Source organism: Branchiostoma floridae, chromosome 1 (assembly GCF_000003815.2).
Source record: "Branchiostoma floridae strain S238N-H82 chromosome 1, Bfl_VNyyK, whole genome shotgun sequence".
Taxonomy (NCBI): Eukaryota; Metazoa; Chordata; class Leptocardii; order Amphioxiformes; family Branchiostomatidae; genus Branchiostoma; species Branchiostoma floridae.
This window is the reverse complement of record NC_049979.1, coordinates 27396773-27418702: the sequence shown is the minus strand read 5'-3', so window position 1 is coordinate 27418702 and position 21930 is coordinate 27396773. Positions and strand designations below refer to the sequence as shown.

Genomic DNA, 21930 nt, shown 5'->3' with positions numbered 1-21930 from the left:
AATTTCTACCAAGTTTTACAGCCAATCGTACAGGTGCAGTTGGCGTTGTATGGTTTTAAAACGCCAGTGTAAGTCTAATACTCCACCAAACAGATTTCTTTGTAGTAAAATGGACCATTGGTATGAGTCATACTGCATCAGGTCCGGATCAGGTCCGGACCTGGACCGGAATTTTCTGTACCGGTACCCAGCCCTACTATTGCCTGTTAAATATTTCTGTCATATTTAGATCTAACAGTGAAAGGCTCACTAGGGACTAGGTAGGTTAGTAGGTAGTGAAAGGCTCACCCCAAGAAGTTTATAGGCCTATAACCTTGCTCACAAACAATTACAAAGTGATAGGGCACACACGGAATAACATTAAAAGTACATTTTATTGAACTTGGCTGCAGTACAGAAAAAGAAGAATCCATTTGCACAATATCCACCTTGACTCCCAGGAAACATCATAAGAGATACCTACAGTTTATTAACTCCATAATATTTAGATGGAGATGAATTTCAATAAACCGTTGTATAGTGTTGGAAAATGGTCTTTGGCAGGTTGTCTGCTCCTAACAGCCCCAAGAAGTACTTTCGTTTTTTTTCTTTTATTAGCAAAATTCCCATTGTAAAAAATTCCTGGGGCTCTTGCAGAATCCCTGGTTTTATTTTGCCTGCCTTTTTAGATTGATTCACAAATAGAATGTGAAGTTACAATTTGCAAGTGTGACAGTCTCTACATTATCAGTACACAAGACATTGCTTATGTATATACAAAAGCTGCTAGTTTTGCAATATGATTAACATACACTGTACATGTACATCATTTTGTCTGTCAAATCTCACTGTATAATTATAACAGCCTAAAATGTTCCAAAGTAAATTACTATATAATAATATATACAATATATGTTTAAAGGAAATTTAATAGTCTTAAATTACTTTACAGACTTCACACAAATTAGATATCATACCAGCACAAAGAATAACAACAAAACAACAGATACATGTTAACATGCCTATTGGTACACCATTATGATACAAATAAAAATATAGTTTACATGGTTTATTCTCCGTCAATGGGTGCAATTACTGTGGAATGGTAAAGCGGCCCACCATGACTGAAAAAGACAACATACTTGGTGCTGTCCCCTTGCTATCTTAGCTTCCTTCAGATCATCCAGGGTAGGGTTTTGCCTAGCGACACACTAAAATCACCCAAATACTAGAAACGTATGAATCGTCGCATTCAAATAACAAAAATATGTTAGCTTTCAGTCATAAGTTACAGGTGATTGAACTTATCCAGCTGGTATCTATATTAAGTATGATATGCCATTAAATTCTTGTTGCACAGCGTATGTAAACTGCATTTTCCGATAATTTTTTCCTGTTGTACCAGCTAAACTGCGTTTTTGTGTAAGAAACCCCCGACCAAGAGAATAAATACTGGAGAAATGATAACCCTCAATCTCAGACCAAAACAATTGAATATCTCAAAAAGCTAGCACCAAAAGTGGCAAAAGATAGTGGGAAATGAGTTCATATCATTAGTAAGTATTTGGGAGCACTTCATTTTTTCACAATATCTTGGTCCAATTGCACCCGTTAACAGAGAAATTGCGACATACACGTACCGTGTGTTTTCAACCACATTTTGGCATATAAATATACTCTCATGACTTAACCCTAAAATCATACTTTTACAAAGCAGAGTTTTTCAAAACTAATATCATGCATAATAGGTTACATTGTTTGATCAGTTAAAGTGTCAGTGATGATTTTTCGAAAGCTTTTGGTGTGGCGGGCTTTACTATTGGTCACCTTACTAACCGATCACATAATAGGTTACATTGTTTGATCAGTTAAAGTGTCAGTGATGATTTTTTGAAAGCTTTTAGTGTGGCGGGCTTCACTATTGGTCACCTTACTAACCAATCACACTGGGTCAGTCCCCTACTCTTCCTAATAAGTATTACATACTAACATGTATGTAAGGTTCTTCTATGTGCAGAGGTTGGGTGATTAAAACACAACTGTACACATGGTCGCTAGCTTTATGTCACCCTCTAAAAATAAGAACTACATTCCCTCACAACATGTCAGCTGCTTGCCCCATATATCCACAGAATGTGTGAACCAGTAGCCTGTGTTTACACAATCTCTCACTGGCTGGGGTTAATGACCCCTATACATGTAGGTGCTACCCATTTACGAGGGGTGATCAATACAATTTGATCATATGGCAAACCTGTATAAGTAGCATTGATACCCATTTATGTGGAAGATCAATACATTTGCGACCTCATGCAAATTTTAGGGCAGAATTATATATCAAAACCTTCAATCATTATATAGTATGGAGATTTATAAATCAATATGCACCAAATTTAAATAAATAAATAAATAAAAATTTCAAATTGTTATTGCTTTTCAGTTACCATCCTTTTGAGGATCAGTATGGAAATGGCGAGAAAAACAAGGGTGAACTGTATATGGTCAAATCTACGAAGACAAAAAAACTTGATGAGGATTCACTTTGTGCAGTATTTCGGCTAGAACAGAGTGCGTATAAGACTTTCAGCTGAGCATGTTGACCCAAGCAGTACAGGTCACAGCTCAATTGTCTCCCTCACCTGACATAAACTTGGGTGTCGCCTACAAAGTACAGATCGTAATGGTTTGGATTTTTATATAGCCATTCATACAAGGCTTAAATAATCATGCCCCAAAATTTGAGTTGGTCACCATATTTCTAAGTGAGGCTGCAAACTTATTGACCACCAGGCCTCAAACATAGGGAAACACTCGGCTCGTATTGGGAGCTCAAGAAGTTGTTCTAAAATAAGGCACAGTTGACCATTTATATGTTTTATACAGCAAATAATAAGGAAAATGCAACATGGTTCAAATGCTGTAGGGATTTCTTGTGCATGTGTTTCACTACGTCTTGAAAAATTTGATCATGTAAGGGACTTTCCACCAATTAGAAATCGCATTCTAATTTTCTTTGTTTTTTTTAGCATATCAGTAAATATTAGTTTCATGTCCTGGTCAGACAAAGAGTGGTTTTAAATCTCTCAGATACATTATGTACATTTCTAATATAACTTTACAGCAATATAGCAACAAAAACATCATGAAGCGACGGCACTGCACGTTTACAGACATTGTCTTAACGCCCCACACTGCACTTGACAAAGATGAAATAAAAAAAGACTTCCATTTTTTTCTCCTAAAACGGAAAGGTTTGGAGAAAAATGTGTACAATTTGAACAAGAGATGGAACATAGTGATCATTAAATGTTGATAGTCAGGAAAGTGGAGGCAAGCACAGTTTCTTTGGCAATGACAGTATGAGAGAGGTCAGATTATGGACTGTAGGTTGGGTAAGATGAAGGAAGGCGTGAATGTTTGGCTACTCCTACAGTGAGAATACATCATCTTTCACTGGTCACCGCTGTCTTGGAGTATGGGTAGTCCTGTATCACGGACTGCGAGAGCCTCTGTGCGTCCGCACGCAGCGCGTTGATCTGGGCCTGAATCAGTCTACTCTGACGCATGAGCTTTGCAGTCCGCAACGTCACCTCGAACAACCCCGATTTTCTCAACTGTTCCAAAACCTGCTGGTAACGTTTCATCTTGGCTTGCTGGATGTCCTTCATACTGGTTTTCGTGGCTATGGGATTATTCGCGGTCGGAAGCTTCTCGTCCGGTCTCGCTGGCATTCCCGTCGATGGAATCGGCGCAGATTGGAGGTTCCCGCCCTGGTAGGAGGCGGTACAGTGGGTGCTCGTTCCCTGCAACTCCATGCCGAACGGCTGGAAACACGGAGTGATGTAGCTCTGCGCGGGAATGGAGGACTTGGCTGAAGTCATGGATGTGGTCACCATGCTTGTGTAGTGGCGTAAAATGCAGTTCACAGACTCGCCCGTGGTCATGTCGGTCTGGAAAATACAAGAGAAGCGTCATGGACTGTGGCTAAAACTATATCTCTGTCAATAACAGTGTCATACAAGTCATGTTTTTCAGAAAATCCTTCAACGAAGCTGTTACTTGGGTTATATATAGTTACATATATCAGATATGAGCATGGGAACGCAGCTTCAGCAAAACACTGGTTCAGATCCAAACGAAGACCAATAATCTGATACAGAAGTAGTGATGGTGCAAAATCACAACAACCTTAACGGGTCAGAGGTCACATTTCTATGCATCACCATGCCTTTTTCAAAGAACTGAAACAATTTGCCTGTGGCTGCAAGTTTGCAGCGTGAACGCAAAATGCAAACAGTTTACTGTCAGATTTTTAGGACAAACAGATAAGACCATCTGGATTTTTGCATCATAAACGGGACCTTACATGTAAGTCTAAATCTAAGTCCATTAATTTGACAAGAAAATTAACACTGAAACCAAATCAAAGGCTACTTATGACAGAACTATACCTACATGTATACCTAGATTGTATGTCACAGTATGACAGTAGACATTGTTTCCACACAGAACCATGCAGAGACACATTACACACACGTGTTGTACTTGAACTTGAAATTAATCCGTAAAACTTGAACTTAACCTTTTTCAAATCAACAGTTACTTATGGACACATATATAGTACCATCTTGAAAACCACATTTTTATCACCTATTATTGTTAAATTTTTTACACTATTTGTTTGAACCTTTGTTTATTCATGAGAAGCTTAAATTGCCCTGCCAGTCATATCACAATGTTTTGATGTCACTCTATCTAAAAAAAAACAATTTGTAAGAATAATCCTCTTATTGACTTATGCTAACCTCACAATTCAGCCTTCAGCCTTTCAGCATGTACTTGTGTACAATAATTATGCAAGTCATGTGGTTGAAATGGATAAACCAGTCATGAAACTGTATCCATCAGTACACAATTATAACATATTTGCACCATCGTATCCATGGGATAGGAATGATGGAGCTTGCCTTGATTTTTGCGTATCCGCTAGTCTCCAAGCAGACCCAACAGTGCCTTAGAAATAGTATCAAAGCCAGGGACTTAGTATAGCGGCACTCGTTTGACTCCCTTAGCCGGCTATCTCCCTTTGGCCGGCTATTCTCCTTTGCCAGCTTTGATACTATCTCTAAGGCACCGTTGGGTCTGCTTGGAGACTACGTATCCGCTACTGTGCGTCAAGTACTCATTAGCGTCTAATTCATAGGCACAGCAAATTTCCCTGCATACTGCTTTAGACAGAGATAAGCCCTGCATACATCGCATCATCAAGCACTGTAATTCACCATTACTTGCATAATCAGGATTCCACAGTCAACAATAAAAAATGACGCAGATTTGTGAAATAATCTTCCTCAATATTCCTGTAAAATGTGATATTTAGGGACTTGTCTGACAAAATTTGCTTGTTTCCTACTATAATCATGTTAATTATTGATAACTCATGGCTAGAATATGCAGCATACGCAATTGTAGCTCTCTGGCAAGACCTCTTCTAACATCAAAGCCGTTTGCTTTCCCCTGCGTTAGCAAATCTAGCTCCATCTAAATCAACAGTTCTTGTATACAGTACAACCACATGCTGTGATAGAACAGATCGTCATTATTCCAGATTACAAATCACAAGATTTGGCCCACACAAAGACAAAAATGATTACCATTTTGTGATGAACAGCAAGAAAAAAGATGCAACCACAATATGCTACAGTCATGTAGATTAGTGGTTTGCCGATTCACTGAAGTAACCGTCAGGTCGCTTTTACCGCCGTACACGTGACAAAGACTTCACATGCATCCTTATACATCTAATTGGTCGCGGGTCCATTTCCTCGCGTGGAGACTAACAGGTGTTCACAAACCACAGATAATTGACAATTTGCGGTACTCATTAATTTTGTTGCAGCTTAGCGGAGTTGCCAAGACTACCATTGAAATGATAATTATCAAAGAGGTAAAATAGCAAGGAGATTTTTAACATAGGCACCATGCTGCTACCTTGGTTAACCATAGAACATGTGTGATGGATGAAACTATTAAGTACACAGGGGAATAAGGCATTCTATGGTTGACAATAAACCTCATCCTGACAACATCAATGTCCTGTTTCCTATAAATTATTGCAATTACAATCTTTAAAACATTCCCCAAAAAACACAAAATTGAAGATACAAATGTATTTATAACATCAGACAGTATCCTTTTATCATTAGAAGAATATTTCCCTTTTTGGCAACACCCTCAGGGAGCAAGCCTGATTTTTGGTGTTTTGTGAAGCTTAATTTTTATGTAAAAATTTATAGACTGTTCCGTGACTGCTTGGGACAGGTCATTTACTGTAAATGCAGAAATGTTCACAGTGGATTAATATTCGCGGTTTTCGCGGTGACCACTTCACCGCGAATTTAAAACCACTGCGAGCATTTTTCTAATATGATATTAGATTGCAGTCTATGGTGTTACCGCGAACTTAAATCCACCGCGAAAAATCCCTTTTCCTGCTACCGGAAATTAAATCCCCGCGAACTTAAATACATTTACAGTATTTTGCAGCACGAGTCGCTGCTTTGTATTGACCCCCTATTTAGTGCTACCATCAATGATCATTATTGTTTTAATACTATTTTTTTGAGAAAAAAAGACACGTACAAGACTGCATTTTTGAATGCAGATTACAGCTTCGTGCATGGACTTGGTTTACATATATTTACCTATCTAATCAGCATAGTCGGTGTCAAGAAACATGACAGGCATACTGCAAGTGTCTGCTTTCTTACAGATGCAGTCCCAAACATGAAGCATTTTAAACTTTAAAGGCCTCCTTTATCCAACCAGTGCCTCTGTTGTCCTCTCCAGATCTATCTACCCCCTTTTTTCTATCAGTTTGAATCTGTCTATCACGAACATCCAGTTACAGCTTCTTCAGTCAATAATACCATTCAGAAACACACCCAAAAACAGAACCTCCTTGGAGAAGGTAAAAATGTCTTATTACCTGGTCCGGCTGAATGGCTGAACCCTCGTCCAAGTCCCCCTTGGTGTCTTGGTCAGGACAGGGTGGGAGGGAACCTCTCGAGTCTTCCTCTGTGTGATGGTGGACAGAAAGGAAATGAAACATGATGTGTTTAACTGCATGACATATGACTGCTTAGGCCTAGAAAAAGTGCTGTGTTTCCAGTTACCTGACCAATTATCCTTATGTATATTTTTATTATTTATATTATTAAATTATAGTTATTATTGTTATTATTATAATTATAATTTCTATTATTATTATAATTCTTATTATTTATATTTTTATTATTTTTATTACCAATCCAATTTTTTTATTACCAATCCATTTTTTATTTTATTACCAATCCTAGCAAGAACCGACCCTAGCCTTTTTTCTGTCGACCACAAGCAAGACATAAAATTTCTAAATGAGTGATGACATCCTACATACTTTGTTCAGTTTATATAATACATTTTGTGCTTGTTTATCTGTATGATAATTACAATAATGTTGCTAAAAATACCAGTGCCTGATGCATATCAGTTTGATTTACATTTTGTTACAGACTGTATTTGTTGGATCACTTCTTTGGAAATGAAGAGAAACACTGCCGAACGACCCTGATTTTTTCAGGACTTGAACCGGCAACACAGCATTTTCTTTCGCTAGGCCTTCCAGACTGTCCCATGTATGCTATTCTATGATAGAAAGAGGTGGGATCCATAGAAAATATAGTATTTTTTACTGGAATGTTACAACTTTTTACCAAAACTCAGAGAGACTTCATTTGAAACTTACCGACAAACGTCACATCTGTGACCGCGCTGCCTACGGTGTTGTCCGTGTCGTCCCCGCTGCTGTTCCCACCCCCCGGGGAGCCTCGGCCGCTGATGCCGCTGTCGCTGCTACCGTTCCCGGAGAACTTGTCCTTGTCTGGGTCCGACGTCTGGCCATCTTCCCATCCCGACCCATCGCTGGACCCTGCATCGCTGGAGCTACTCCTCTCCTCTAAATTGTTCTTGTGGTCTTCTTCCTTCTTGGTATCACCCATGTCCTTGTTCGAGTTCTCTGGTAGGTCCTTTTTCTCTTCACCATCGAGATAGCTGTCGCTAGCGCCCTCTGTCAGCTCTGGTGGTACTGCAGAAACGCTGTCATTGCTAGTGTCCATTTCTTCCTCCATGATTCTGGTCGCCAGAAGCCTCTTTCTCATAGAGGTGCACGGGTAACATGGGCATTCCTGAAACAAACGTACCAATCAGAGATCAGACTTTGCCCTACTAGAAGTCATGTTTTCTTTCTTCAGTTATCTATCTTTGAAAATACTCCTGCAGTTCCAACATTAATTGCTAGGGGTTCCAGACTGATAGCTCTTCTCTGGACAAAAGATATACATGAGAAAATCCCATCAAGTATGCAAAGTTTGTCATTTTGTATGAGTAACATTTTAATTGTATAAATAAACAAAAGTGACCCCGCAAGTTAAAGAGCATGCTGACAGGGGGCCCAAACCTACATCACAATTGCCCTGACATCATAGGTACCAAAACATCACTGTAGCATTTCTTGGGCAAAAGATACAGAAAGTTCTGCTGCGGTGAGTATCAGGGACAGCAGGGATCCAAAATCAACCTTGAGATTCGTCTTCCCAAGACCCATCCTAAAACCCAAGAATATCATCTAAACCCATCCAGGGCTAAATATTCGGTAAAAATACAACCAGATAAACACACCAAGACAATTATACCTCCGTTTTTATGGTAATTACGTACTTCCGGTGACTCCCCATGAGTCTGACCTTTACGGTGACCTTGCCACACCCCTCCTGGCTCTGTAGTGACAGTGCATACTGTAAATGCATTTAAGTTCGCGGAGATTTAACTTCGCCGTAGCGGGAAAAATGACTTTTCGCAGCGATTTAAGTTTGCGGTATCACCATGCACTGTAGTCCCTTATTTGCCATGGAAAAATGTTGGCGGTGTTTCAAGTTTGCGGTGAAGGGATATTATATATCACAGATGCAATATTACAGACAGACAAACAGATCTACACTACCCCCCCCCCCCAAAAAAAAAAAACTCATTATTTTTTCATGTAGAAGAAAACAACACATCTCACATTGTATGCTCCACTCTTAGCACATGACTTTGGCAATGTTCCAACATTGCTGGTGGCAAGAAAAGGAAACATTCCTTTACATGGTACAAACGATACATCAAGTCTGATACTATCTACCTACTGATTACTTAGTATTCCAATGGGAGGGTGTGTTGTCGGCACCCATCTGGTTTGCGATCTTTTTTTTGCGGGCAGAATCCCCGTAAATGAGGTACTACCGGTAGTGCGCACTATGGTATGGAGTCTGTCGGGAACATCCGCTTGCTAAATAAAAATTTTGAAAGCGCAACTAGGCAATTGGAAATGATATGACTTATCATTCCAAACCTGGCATACATGTACTAGTAGTTAGAATGAAATGTCTAAATATACTGTCTAGTATCAGACATTGCCTTAAAACCTCTGGCTAAATAACTGATTGCTGAAATAAAAGCAAAGACTGCTTCGCCTTGAATCTTGGGTATACTGAACTCTGCTATAATTCTTTAATTATTACCGTACAAACACTCTATGCAGATTTCCAAACTAACACCAAACAAATGGGGAATAAGACAGTTCCCATCTCTACTTCTGTACCCCTGGGCCACACAGCTTTGTGCATTCATTACAGCAGGCTAGGGGGCTAGTCTGTTCTCAGGTAGTGAGCTGTCTGTGTGTTCAATTCTCGATTGAGAATCTCTTTCCCAAGTGCTCAGTGCTATTCATAGAAGAAGCATGCATGTGCCATTTTTAAAGTCTTTGGTATGACTTGGCCAGGATCAAACTCAAAATCTTAGTAACCAACTGCAAGGTAAACAGCAAACACACTTTGACTACTAGTAGTACCCATGCAATTCTCAATTGCACTAGTCCAATCATCATAGACAGTATTATTCTCATTGGTTTCAAGTACAGTAGGGGCCTCCCTACTAATCTCCAGGCAGATTTACCGGTGGCATAAGATAGTATCAAAAGGAGTAAAGCCGACCAAAGGGAGTCAGCCACCGGTAGACTCGATTGAATCCCTTTGGCTATACTCCTGAAGCCAGCTTTGATACTATCTTATGCCACCGGTAAATCTGCCTGGAGATTACTTGGTCCCTACTAGGTATTTGCAATCCTTCTCGCATGGAAGACAGCTCAAGAACTGTAGCTTCTATAACGGAACTTGGAAATCTACACCTCATTTGCAGTAAGATATTCCCTGCTGCCTTTGTGTGCGATTCAAGCTGGCAAGTGAGGGGGTAAAATTAATTGAACAATTCAACTTCAGGTACAGACAGTCAGATGTAACAAAAACTGCTTTGAATTGCAAAAGACACATCCCTGATTGAACTTGAATACGACTGTCCCGTGATAGTTTGATGTCAGCATGCAGTCTTAAATCTAAATCTAAGAAACAAGTCGTGTTGCACCATGGGCACACCCTTACCTACTAAGAAATTACTATTCTCGAGGAACCAGTGTTCCTACATACTATGACATGAATGAACAATATTAACCTATAAGTATCATAACAACAATTTACTCGTTTACTATAACAGTGAGGATTTGTCTTTCCAATATGTTTGGTTCTTTTAAGTGTTTTAGCCCATTTAGTTAAACATTGTCATTGATCGGTTAAATATCTGATACAACCCGCAGCACTTTAAATTCAGAAACACTTGTTACGCAGTCCCAAAGTGGAGTAAGAAGCGGTTTGAAACACGACGATACATATACGATGCAGAGTCAGAGGCAACCAAAGCGATATCAGTCTGATTCAGGGATTTAGAACTTCAATTTTCAAACCTATTTTTTTGCACTTTTCAAATCAAAGGAAGCAACTCTATTTCATTCCATACCGACGTTCATGAATCAAAATGCCGTACAAGTAAGCGAGCTGAATTTTCCCAAAAAAATCAGAGGATTCCTTTGTTCGATTTATTTCCGTGGTGTTTTCAACCGCTCAAAGTATGAAATAGTGATGTAAATGTGGTGATACGATGCAGCAAATGTCAATATCATACAGATTTCCTTATCCGGAATATTTCCACTTTTAACACCCTAACAATGCTTACATGTAGGTCACCTTTAAAACTTTTCAAAAGAAACTTTTCCTACTATAGTATAACTTAGTACAAGAAGAGAGTTAAATCGTTACCTTAGTCAGACAGACCGTAGGAACACGCACCGGCACTGGATAGCACACGACCGGTGGTGGATGTCCAAGAACATAGTATGGGGCCATCAAAACATAAGCCATGCCTTATAAGTTCCTCTTTCCCTTGTCCCTAAAACTGGGCAAACTTTAAAATCCGCTTTATCCGAGCGCTTCTGAGACTGCTCTGAGACAAATTACTGAACAGACCAATTGAGCCATAAAAAGAGCGTTCCGTGCCGTTACCGGCATTAGGTAACATTTTCGTCATCACGTGGCATGCAATGTAAACCCCCAAGGGGAAAAGGGGTTGTGGACACAGAGTTGGTTCAAAGACACCCCTGTTTTGTCCTTGACAGGTGCATAATTATTTTGTTTACCAGAAACGGAGACTTTTTGGGAGACCTCCACCCTTCACACATAGCCTGAGGAGGTGCATGATGTAAAAACCCTGTCTGGGACACATGTAAATGAAGCGGAATTGACCTTTAGGACTTTCACCCCAGCAGAGCATCTGATAAAACTTAACACGATATAAAACGATATTCATATACCAGTGATAAAAGATCAAATCACAAGGAGACTTGAAACTTGAATACGTACACGTACCAGTTAGAATTGCGAACTGAATTAGACGATACCTCAACTCCAAGGAAACTTAATAATTATCTAATAGTTGATCAAGCCTTACTGGAAGTGGTGACAAAATCTGATACACACTGTCTGTAATCATTATCGAAATACAAGGCTTACTTTGGTTATAAAGACCAATAATTATCTACCAGTCAATTCAAAGTGTTGGATTTGTAGAAAAGCTGCAATTGTTTTTGGGTAGCCTCTATGGTCAACTACTGTAGGTCAGTTTAACATCGCTTTCGATAATTTTAGCATTCGGGGGAAATAAAAAAAGCTCAAAGCATTTCAATTCAACATCTATTTCTAGCCTGTGTCAGAGTGATGAAATGATAATTTGTGATGAAATTCGTGTCTAAGTCGCTAAGTTGCTAAAAGTAATGTACCGTCAACAAATCCAGAGTTACAGTATAGACCAGAGGAACTTGGAAGGGCCTGAGGGTACGAGTTAATCGTTCTGTTTACTACAAGTTGGAAGCTGTGTGCACGTGGCTGGTGCATGACACAAGCTCAGCCCACTGTACTACGGGGTAAAGGACCTAAAGGACAGTGTAGCCTGGATTCTAGTCTTTGGTCTGCTCTCGAAGGTTCCTACCCTTAGCCTGGAGTCCAGCCATGTTTGCTATTAGTTCGCTCCAAAGGAGTCCAGCCATGTTCACTACCTCCGGTAACAACCTTCGGGAGTGGACTTAAGCAAACAAGGCTGGACTCCAGGCTAAGGGTAGGACCTTCGAGAGCGGACCAAAAGCTAAGAAGACTAGACTCATTTATTGTTGGCAGAGGGTAGCCACAAGCTGACAAGACTGTACCACAGGCTAATTGGGCAGCAGTGTTCTACTTCTACTTCTAGGCTAGCTAATGCATTTTAGTGCAACAGGACATCAAGCCTTTGTATACGACAACCACACTAAATTGAAGCCATTATGATAACAGTATTTTCTAAAATGTACATTGAACTTTGCTGGTGTTTATTTCTGTAATAATGTTAGATCAAATATAACGTGAAAAATGTTTATTACATGACCCGCGACACTGACAAAAATCTGTCTGATTACAGGTGGTTTAATAAGAATAAAGTCCCCCTGGCTTCCATGAGAATTCAAACATCTAACTAGTAGTACTCAATTCAATATCTGCCCAACCGTAATTTTTACCAGACTCCCACCTGGCCTAGTAAAGACCATATTTGGCCAAATTCTTCTCATTTTTCATCCAGCTCAGCTGACACGTCTGCTTGCAGACTAGCCCCCCCCCCCCCCATTGGTTGCTTCTCTACTTTGCCATTAGTGTGTGTGTCTGTCAACAGCATGACTAGAGATGCCGTGGAAGGTCAAGTTCAACAATGGGCCCCCTAGTGACTTTCTAAGGGACTCCAGTGGAACGTCCAGTTTTGATATCTCGTGTTTGGAACTGAACTGAACTGGGACATTCGATTTTCTATGGTCGTAATTTGCGGATGATACATGGCTCTTGGCACAGAGAGACTTTAGTTCAACAGTTGGAAAGTGGAAGAAAAATGTATGTCTGAACTTAAGTCCCTCACCAGACTTGGTCTGCGCCCATTGGTGGATAATTGCGCATTTGTTCAATTTCCTATACCACCATTAAGCTCCAAACAGAGGAATAGTGTTGACTGAAATTTTTTCAGGGTGGAGCAGTAAAAAGTCCCGGCCACTACTATCCCCCAAACCAACCTCTGCTTGGAGAATACATGTATAGGTTTTGACCCCCTAGTGGCCTTCTATTGTACTGTATCTAATGTACAAATAGTTTCTTTGTCTTGGTCAGGAATATCAGTAAGTCTTCTTTTTGCATGTTGTATTATATTACAAATATTTGTACCAGAAAAAAATTTTGAAAAAAATAATGAAAAAGTCCCACCCCCAACATTCTGTCAACTAAATGCTTAATCATGCACTGTGACTGAAGTGTGCCTGCCAATTATATTGAGATATTATAATTGTATTTTAATCCATCTCACTTTGGAGGTCTCATCATGGGATTTAAGCATTGAACGCTATGATAACTGCATAGAACAATCAACAGTCTACTCAAAAGCTGCTAGGGGGTGCCCCTGAACACATACCAAGAATTTAGGGGGCCAGAAAGGGGGGGGGGGCAGCCACATACTAAGGGGCTACGAGGGCTCCAAATGGAGGGGGGAGTAACACAAAGCTTTAAGGATTCCTCACTGGCTAACTTAGCATTTTGACCTTCCATTGTTTCCACAATAAGCTGCAAACCGTTATGGTCTGTAAAAAATTATTCATTCTGATCGGTCTGTCTTAACACCTCAAACGACCTCAAACAGCCTGAAACAATTCTATTGTGCACTAGTAGTAGTACGTTGGGCAACAACCTTGTGTGGCGCTCTGGATACTTTGTTTATGCATTTATGAATTAAAACAAAGCAGCAAGTCCTAAGTAAATAACACAATTCTATCATAATTTGTCAACTTATGATACTTGTATGCTTAGTGTTTTTCAGCCTCATATTGTATCAATCTTGAAACCGGCTGATCATGACTAACTCCAAGTATTGGTAAATACTTATGACTTGCTGCATTTTTTAAATTCATATAAAAGCATAAACAAAGTACTGTAAATGCAGAAATGTTTGCGGTGGATTAATGTTCCCAGTTTTCGCAGTGACCACTTCAGCGCAAACTTAAAACCACCACGAATATTTTTCTATCATGGTATTAGACTGCAGTCGATGGTGTTACCGCGAACTTAAATCCACCGCAAAGAGTCATTTTTTCCGCTACCGCGAAATTAAATCCCCACGAACTTAAATGCATTTACAGCATCCAGAATGCCACAAAAGGTTGTTGCCCAATGTACACTGCATATCACAGCCATTTGAGGTTGGTTGAGGTCGTTTGAGCCGTTTAGGCAGACCCCATTCTGATTTGGCGAAAACAATTATTTTCTTTAAAAAAAATACAGACAATCATCAGTGCACGTGGATATCGAGATGTGCGTCATCCTTTTGAAGCTTTCGCTGCCTGGCTACGTTTTAGGTCAATAAGACGGTTTTTCCCTTCCAATTAGGGGAAATTAAAGAAGGGATCGGCTCCAGGCCTGAGGATAAGGGGGAAGTAGGCCCTCAGGCCCGCATCATTCATTGTCATAACACGTCCTGCTTTGTGTGCAAGGATGGCGCTTTGATCTGAGCACTCGAACAATGAGTAGATGATCCTGTTAATGCAGAAACTTTCATGGTTATGTAGTGTTGGCGGTTTTCGCGGCGGCAGCTTCACCGCAAACTTAAAACCACCGTGAACATTTTTCCGTGGCAGTAAGAAACTACGTCAGTGCATGGCGCTACCGTGAACAATATAACCACCACAAAAAGTCCTTTTTCCCGCTACCACGAAATCAAATCCCGCAAACTTAGATACATTTACAGTATTTCTTAAGCCTAATGGACATAAAATGAAAATCTGTAGCATCAATTGGGACCTTTAATAGGTAATGCTACAACCAAGCATGGGAACTAGTTTCTAGAAAATGTATTCTCATCTCACAAAATGCTGTCAGTTCAATGCAGGGCTCTAGCCAGCTCAACATTTTTTTCCGTCAGCCAATTCCCATTGTCGCGAAAACACTATTCCAGGAGTTAGAGAGACTGAACTGAGACCTTAAAAAGGGTTTTAATGAGATTATTGTATGCGAAAGGGCACCGAAACACATTATCAACAATCATAATAATAGCAAAACAAACAGTGTGTGGCTTTTACGGCCGTGGACGGCGTCCCCAAGTAGCCTGTAGCTTCCACCAAGGAGCTTTTATCAGATTTTTGTCCGTCTAAGTTGACAGATTGGTTCTAAAATTTTTCCGTCACACGCAGCAAATTTCCGTCAATTGACGGAAAAACGGACGCTGGCTAGAGCCCTGTTTCAATGAATGAAGACGTATTTGTACATATAGAATACAACACGGTGTATTCCGTATCACCCGAGGTGCCAGCCCGACCCGCGGGAGGAGAAAACCCATGTTTTGATGCGAAATGCGCCAGAAGTTAAACAAATTTGGGGCCAGTCGAACAAAAAGTGTTACAACAGCAATGTTCCAACGTCCAAATCAGGTATTCGAATTGCCAACCGTGCCACATTCGGCCTACTCGAAATTGTTCGATTTACTCGAAGAAAGTCTGTGTGATACAAACTTCGAGCCTGTGTGGTACGGAAAGTATCACACGGTCCGGAACAACCGTATCGAACATTTTTGCGTCACAGGTATGACATAAATGTTTGTACAACTGAGCTATTACGAGTCCTAACAACACAAAACATACATGTCATGTTACATGTTTATGTTATAAATCTACTGTATAACGTTATGTTTGCCAAACAATGTTCGGCTTGTTCTCACATCTTGGAAATTGTAAGTGAAAATGTTGATTTCAAGGTAAGTCAGTTTGTCAAAAGACAAGTACCCTGGGAAACCAGCTCGAGAAGCTTCGCAAATAAGAGTTACCGATCCCCTGCCTAACGCGCGCCCTCCCGCCTCTATGCACCCGCCCCACTACCAGCTGGCCCCACTTACGCCGGTCCCCAACTATCGCTCGCTTCTCGTGAGAGGCAAAGCAAAAGTTGAGGCCAGCTGGTTTGTGGGGGCCGGCGGCGGGTGTTCCGAGCGAGCGTGTGATGGGGATCGGTAAACTAGGCCTTGCGTGCCTCGAATGAGTCTGCGTTTTCCCAGGGTAAAAGACAAGAGGAATATGATGTTTTCACAGCCTTATGAGAAGGAATCTACTTTCTATATAACTAGACAGGATATTTCTGTCATTATCATGTAGAGTATATACGTACAATCTACTATGAAGTACACTTCATCTTCTATCTGTTTGAGGTACAAAAATTACTCTCTTCCCGTTATGGAGTCCAGATATGCCTTCCTGAATCACAGCTTGTGGTGATGCGATAGAGTCTTTATTTCTAAGTTGAGTCTTTGTAATTTCTAAATATCATTCGTCCCCGCATGGCGCGTAATGGTACACCCGATCCCTTAATCTCGAAATTAAGCAACGCGTGGTCCGGACAGTTTTTGGATGGGGGACCAACCAAGGACGACCTGATTGCTGTACCCTCACAAAGCTTTCCACGAAATCGTCTTCCGGGAGGGACGTAAAACGGGGGCCCCGTGCTATCGCTAGAGGAGGTGCCTCGTTTATCAGCCTCATTACTCATAATTGGGGTACCTACTGGCTGGCAAAATACACTAGATGATTATTATGATGTTGCATAATTCTGTGTCTACATGTCTACAGGCGGATGCTAACATGTAAATGTTTGTAATTTTCAAATACAGTTATTCTTTGATTAGGCCACACCAATTTAATTTCTTGGTTCACGGATTCGCTCGCTCCGATTTTTTGGAAAAAAAAATAAAAATAAAATTACCAATCAGCAAATTTTCACCATTAATGAAACCATTCACCAACTTCCTGGTGTAGCAAATTGGCCTTTATATCATAAGCTCCTTAAAATCAACAAACAGGTGTTGTTATTGTACAGTTATAGTGGTTTTGTACTTTTTTCAAGCAGAAAACTTTTTATTCTTTATATTTTTGATTAGCCCTTACCTTTACCCCAACCATTTTACAATTTTTATTTTTATTTTTATTTCGCCCTTTCGCTCCATATTTTTTATGAAAAAAAATCCGTGAACCAAGAAGTTAAATTGGTGTGGCCTTAGACTGTAATATTACCTCTCATAATTCCACCAGGTGCCATAATGCCACCACATGAAAAAAAACACCTTGTAACAGAATGCCTTCTCAAAACTGTCTTAAATACCTTTCTGTGTATATACCTCAGAATTATTCTGCATTGGTGCATCTTTTTAAATCACTCTTTAATAGTTCATGTATTTTTCTCATGTGAGGGTATTACAAATCAGACTAATTCATTTTGAACTTACACATTGTCCCAAAATTCATGATCCATCATAATGATAAATCACTGATTGGAATTGTAAGAGGAGAGCAGAAACAATGTCCTGGCTACCGGGATTCGGACCCGCACCAAAGCCAGGCTGCCAGATCACAAACCCAGCAATGCAAACCAGTACGCCAAAAGGCTCAAAGCCATTTGGCATGGTCGGTTTGGCGGTGCTTGAATCTCACTGTTACAGAATGAATCATGTTTCGTAAGAGGTGGGTACCGGTACGGTGTACCAGTACAAAACCAGTTTTTCTCATTGGACCGGTCCAGATAAAACGGACCTGAAAAAATTTGGTGGACCGAATGTTGGACCTACTGGAAAATGAACAGATCTTATACATTTTCATGTATGATCAGGCATTCACACGTTTCGGCGCTTACCGGCTGAGGAAAATACCAAGAGCAAAGTAGGGTAGAGCCTGTAGTCATTTCCACCAAGTTTTACAGTCAATAGTACGGAGGCAGTTAGCCTTGTAGGATTTTAGAATACAAATGGGAGTCAACTCAAATACTCTACAAAACAGATTTCTTTGTAGTGAAATGGTCCATTGTTTTGGGTATCATCCATTCACAAGTGATCCTCTGGACCTGAACCGGACCTGGACCTGAATTTTCTTTACAGGTACCCACCCCTACTTCTAATCACTGACCACAACCCAAGGACGAAATTGTAATCAAGGTCCTCATTGGCTTCCAATGGAAAAACAACAACAACCACACACCTGATCCACATCACTTAAGTTAGTACACACACACATTTAGGGGAAATGATATTGTCAGTTCTTGGTCTCAAACCCATGGCTAATAATCGATTACAAAGAGTGCACACAAAAAATTGTGCCAATTTTTTTAATTTGTGTTTGAGTTTTTTATATACATTGGGCCTAGGAAAAAAAATGTTGTGTTTCCCGTTTCAGTCCTGAAAAAATTAGGGTCGGTAGGTAGGGATTATCTTTTTTTTTCTTGTATTTTTTTTTAGGCTGGCCAAAATACTAGTGATACATATTTACAATACAGTTGAACAAAGTAAACTGAAATGTATGATGACACTTGTCTTTCAATGTCAAACTTTAATTTTGTGCATGATAGATACATTTATCCTTCGTTAGATGGGACAAACAGTGTTTTACTTCAATAGGAAGCAGGCTAAACAAAAATTCTAACTGGAAGCTATGTGACTCCACTGCCCACCCAAAAAAAAGTCTAGGGTCGGCAGGTTTTTTAGGGTAGGTAGGGAAACAGGAAACACATTATTTTTCCTAGGCCTTGTATAGGTAAGAGATTATAAAATATGCAAATTATGCCGCTTTGTGCCATTTCGTGCCCATTTGCAATATTTTTTGATTTGAGACTTTTTTAAATTGAAGAAAAATTAATAATTAAAAAAAATCGGAATTTTGGGTAACAAATTGGCGCCTGTTTGCACAAATTATTTGGCAGACACAGGCGTGGTCCAGTGAAATACCCTTTTATAATATTCAAATCGATTAGTGAGTGAGACACTAAGGATAAGATCAAATAACAGGATATGCAAAATCAAGATTTCTTCCAAAATATTACAGTATTTCTTCAAAATAGCTCTCTGCAAACGTGATATTAGACATCCCATGCTCTCTAAGCCTTCCCCAAATCGAAAAATTGAAGTTGGTCCAACATTACTGTTATTTTCGACCTGATCGTGAGCTCTGTTACCGTAAATTCATGATCAGAAAATCAAATTAGGAGCTAACGTTACATTTACTAAAACCATCAAGCTCTGAGTCTCTAAATGTTTGAAAAGAGCAATGAATGAGTAATATGTAAAATGGTTCAAACATAATCTCTATTTAGGAAAAGGAAGGTAGAACAACCCTTACCTTAGTGGGGAAAAACCTCTCCCTTTGGCACCCGGCATGTTACTCCAACTGTCCGTTCCTTTGAATCTGACTCATCATGTTTTAGTTGTTTCACGCTACGCAGATGCCTCGCAACGTGACCACAGGAAACGGGCACACAGTCCCATTTTAGAAACAAAGCTACCCCGAAATCGAAGTAAGGCCTGCAGCTACAAATCTATCGTCCAGATCACTGACCGGAAGTGCTCACGTTAAAAAAACAAGGAACTAGAGGAATGCTAAAATGATTGAGAAGTAGGGATGAGACTCCTCCGGCTAAAATTTGTTTTCTAGAACGAGTGGAGACGATCAGCCTGGAGACGATTTGTCTTCTGATGGGAGACGCCGGGCGCTACATGTGCCACTTTACATAAACAAAGACCACTAGGGGAAACCCTCGTGTACATTACAGCTGATCAACGTGAGTCCCGTGGCCGCGCATGTGAGGGGGCGGGGCTTAAACTGTGACGTAGGAGCCGAGCGCTGAATAAACACTCACGTACGTTCTTAGGCTTTGATTCATCATTCACCATGTGTGAACACGTTTTCTATATAGGATTGGGTACAACAACCGTAAGGTTATAGCTGAGAAGGAAATTCAACTCTATTATTTCTTCAGATACATTAAGTGTTTACGGTCTAATGTGATGGCCACGGCAAGTAAATGCTATGGATGACATCACTTGATCGATTTTTACCTGTTTCCGAAAGAAAGAAAAGAGGGGAAATTTCATTCAACATGACGTTACCGAAAATGGCAAAATAACCGCTGAAAAGGGAATTCAACTCTCTAAACAGATGGTCTATTTCTTCAGATACATTTTAATAGTGTTTTGATACGATCTTATGCCATGGCCAAGGCAAGATAAATGCTATGACACCACTTTGATTAATTTTTACCCGTTTTCGAAAGAAAAAAAAAGAGGGGAAATTTCGGTCAATATGACGTTACCGAAAATGGTAAAATAACTGCTGAAAAGGGAATTCCCTGAACAGATTGTCTATTTCTTCAGATACATTTTAATAGTGTTTTGATACGATCTTATGCCATGGCCACGGCAAGTAAATGCTATGGATGACATCGCTTGATCGATTTTTACCTGTTTCCGAAAGAAAAGAAAAAGAGGGGAAATTTCGGTCGACATGACGTTACAGAAAATGGCAAAATAACCGCTGCAAAGGGAATTCAACTCCCTAAACAGATGGTCTATTTCTTCAGATACATTTTAATAGTGTTTTGATACGATCTTATGCCATGGCCACGGCAGGTAAATGCTATGGATGATATCACTTGATCGATTTTTACCTGTTTCCGAAAGAAAAGAAAAAGGGGGGAAATTTCGGTCGACATGACGTTACAGAAAATGGCAAAATAACCGCTGCAAAGGGAATTCAACTCCCTAAACAGATGGTCTATTCCTTCAGATACATTTTAATAGTGTTTTAATACGATCTTATGCCATGGCCAAGGCAAGTAAATGCTATGGATGACCGATCGATTTTTACCTGTTTCCGAAAGAAAAAAAAGAGGGGAAATTTCATTCAACATGACGTTACCGAAAATGGCAAAATAACTGCTGAAAAGGGAATTCCCTAGACAGATGGTCTTTTTCTTCAGATACAAGCGCTATCATGGCCACAGTAAGTAAACTGTATGGATGACATTACTTTGGATCAATTTTCAACTGGTTTCGGAAAAAAAAACACGAACAAGAAAATTCTTTACACTACGGTCTACCTGACGTCACCGAAAATGGGAAAATGTCGTATACGTCTGTAACGTTCTATCACAAAAACCTCCTAGATGCCGCAAATATTATGCAACATATCAAGGACATATGTTATGCAGCAATTACAACGCATTTAAGTTCGCGGGGATTTGATTTCGCGGTAGCGGGAAAATGGGGTGTTCGCGGTGGTTTTGAGTTCGAAAACCGCGAACATAAAAGGATAACCACCGCGTAAGTTTACAGTACATGCTAGTATGGACGGAAGGTGAAAACCAAATGTACAGTTATTTACCCCAATAACTATTATGTGTTTGCGCTTCAAGGACGATTTTCCAAGGGCGCCTCTAGTGTACAACCTTGGTACTGCTGCAGAGCTTCCGGTTCTTTGTTGTTGTTTTTTTTTGGGGGGGGGTGTCTTGGACAAGCTATGGTCTTGTTTGTTTTGTTTTGTGGCAGCTCCTAATGTAAAGAAGAAGTACAGTACTGCAGTACTAGGCTTGGACTCCCTTTCAGCTTGCTCTGAAACTGCAGGGACTTTTT

General features: G+C 40.1%; 1 protein-coding gene across 2 annotated transcripts; it reads right to left on the bottom strand.

Moving 5' to 3' along the window:
• Positions 1 to 355: 355 nt before the first annotated feature.
• On the bottom strand, positions 356 to 20094 carry LOC118419039. Of its 2 annotated transcripts, XM_035825273.1 has the most exons (5): positions 11205 to 11428; positions 7766 to 8204; positions 6968 to 7056; positions 1909 to 3929; positions 356 to 1806 (listed from the first exon to the last, which is right to left on the bottom strand). In XM_035825273.1, the coding sequence occupies exons 1-4, from the start codon at positions 11304 to 11306 to the stop codon at positions 3423 to 3425; spliced, it is 1137 nt and encodes a 378-aa protein (XP_035681166.1). In that variant the 5' UTR covers positions 11307 to 11428; the 3' UTR covers positions 356 to 1806; positions 1909 to 3422. The 2 variants fall into 2 exon arrangements, with proteins under 2 accessions (XP_035681166.1, XP_035681174.1); XM_035825281.1 differs by lacking the exons at positions 356 to 1806; positions 11205 to 11428 and adding an exon at positions 19643 to 20094 and having other exon boundaries at positions 3006 to 3929.
• Positions 20095 to 21930: the final 1836 nt, after the last annotated feature.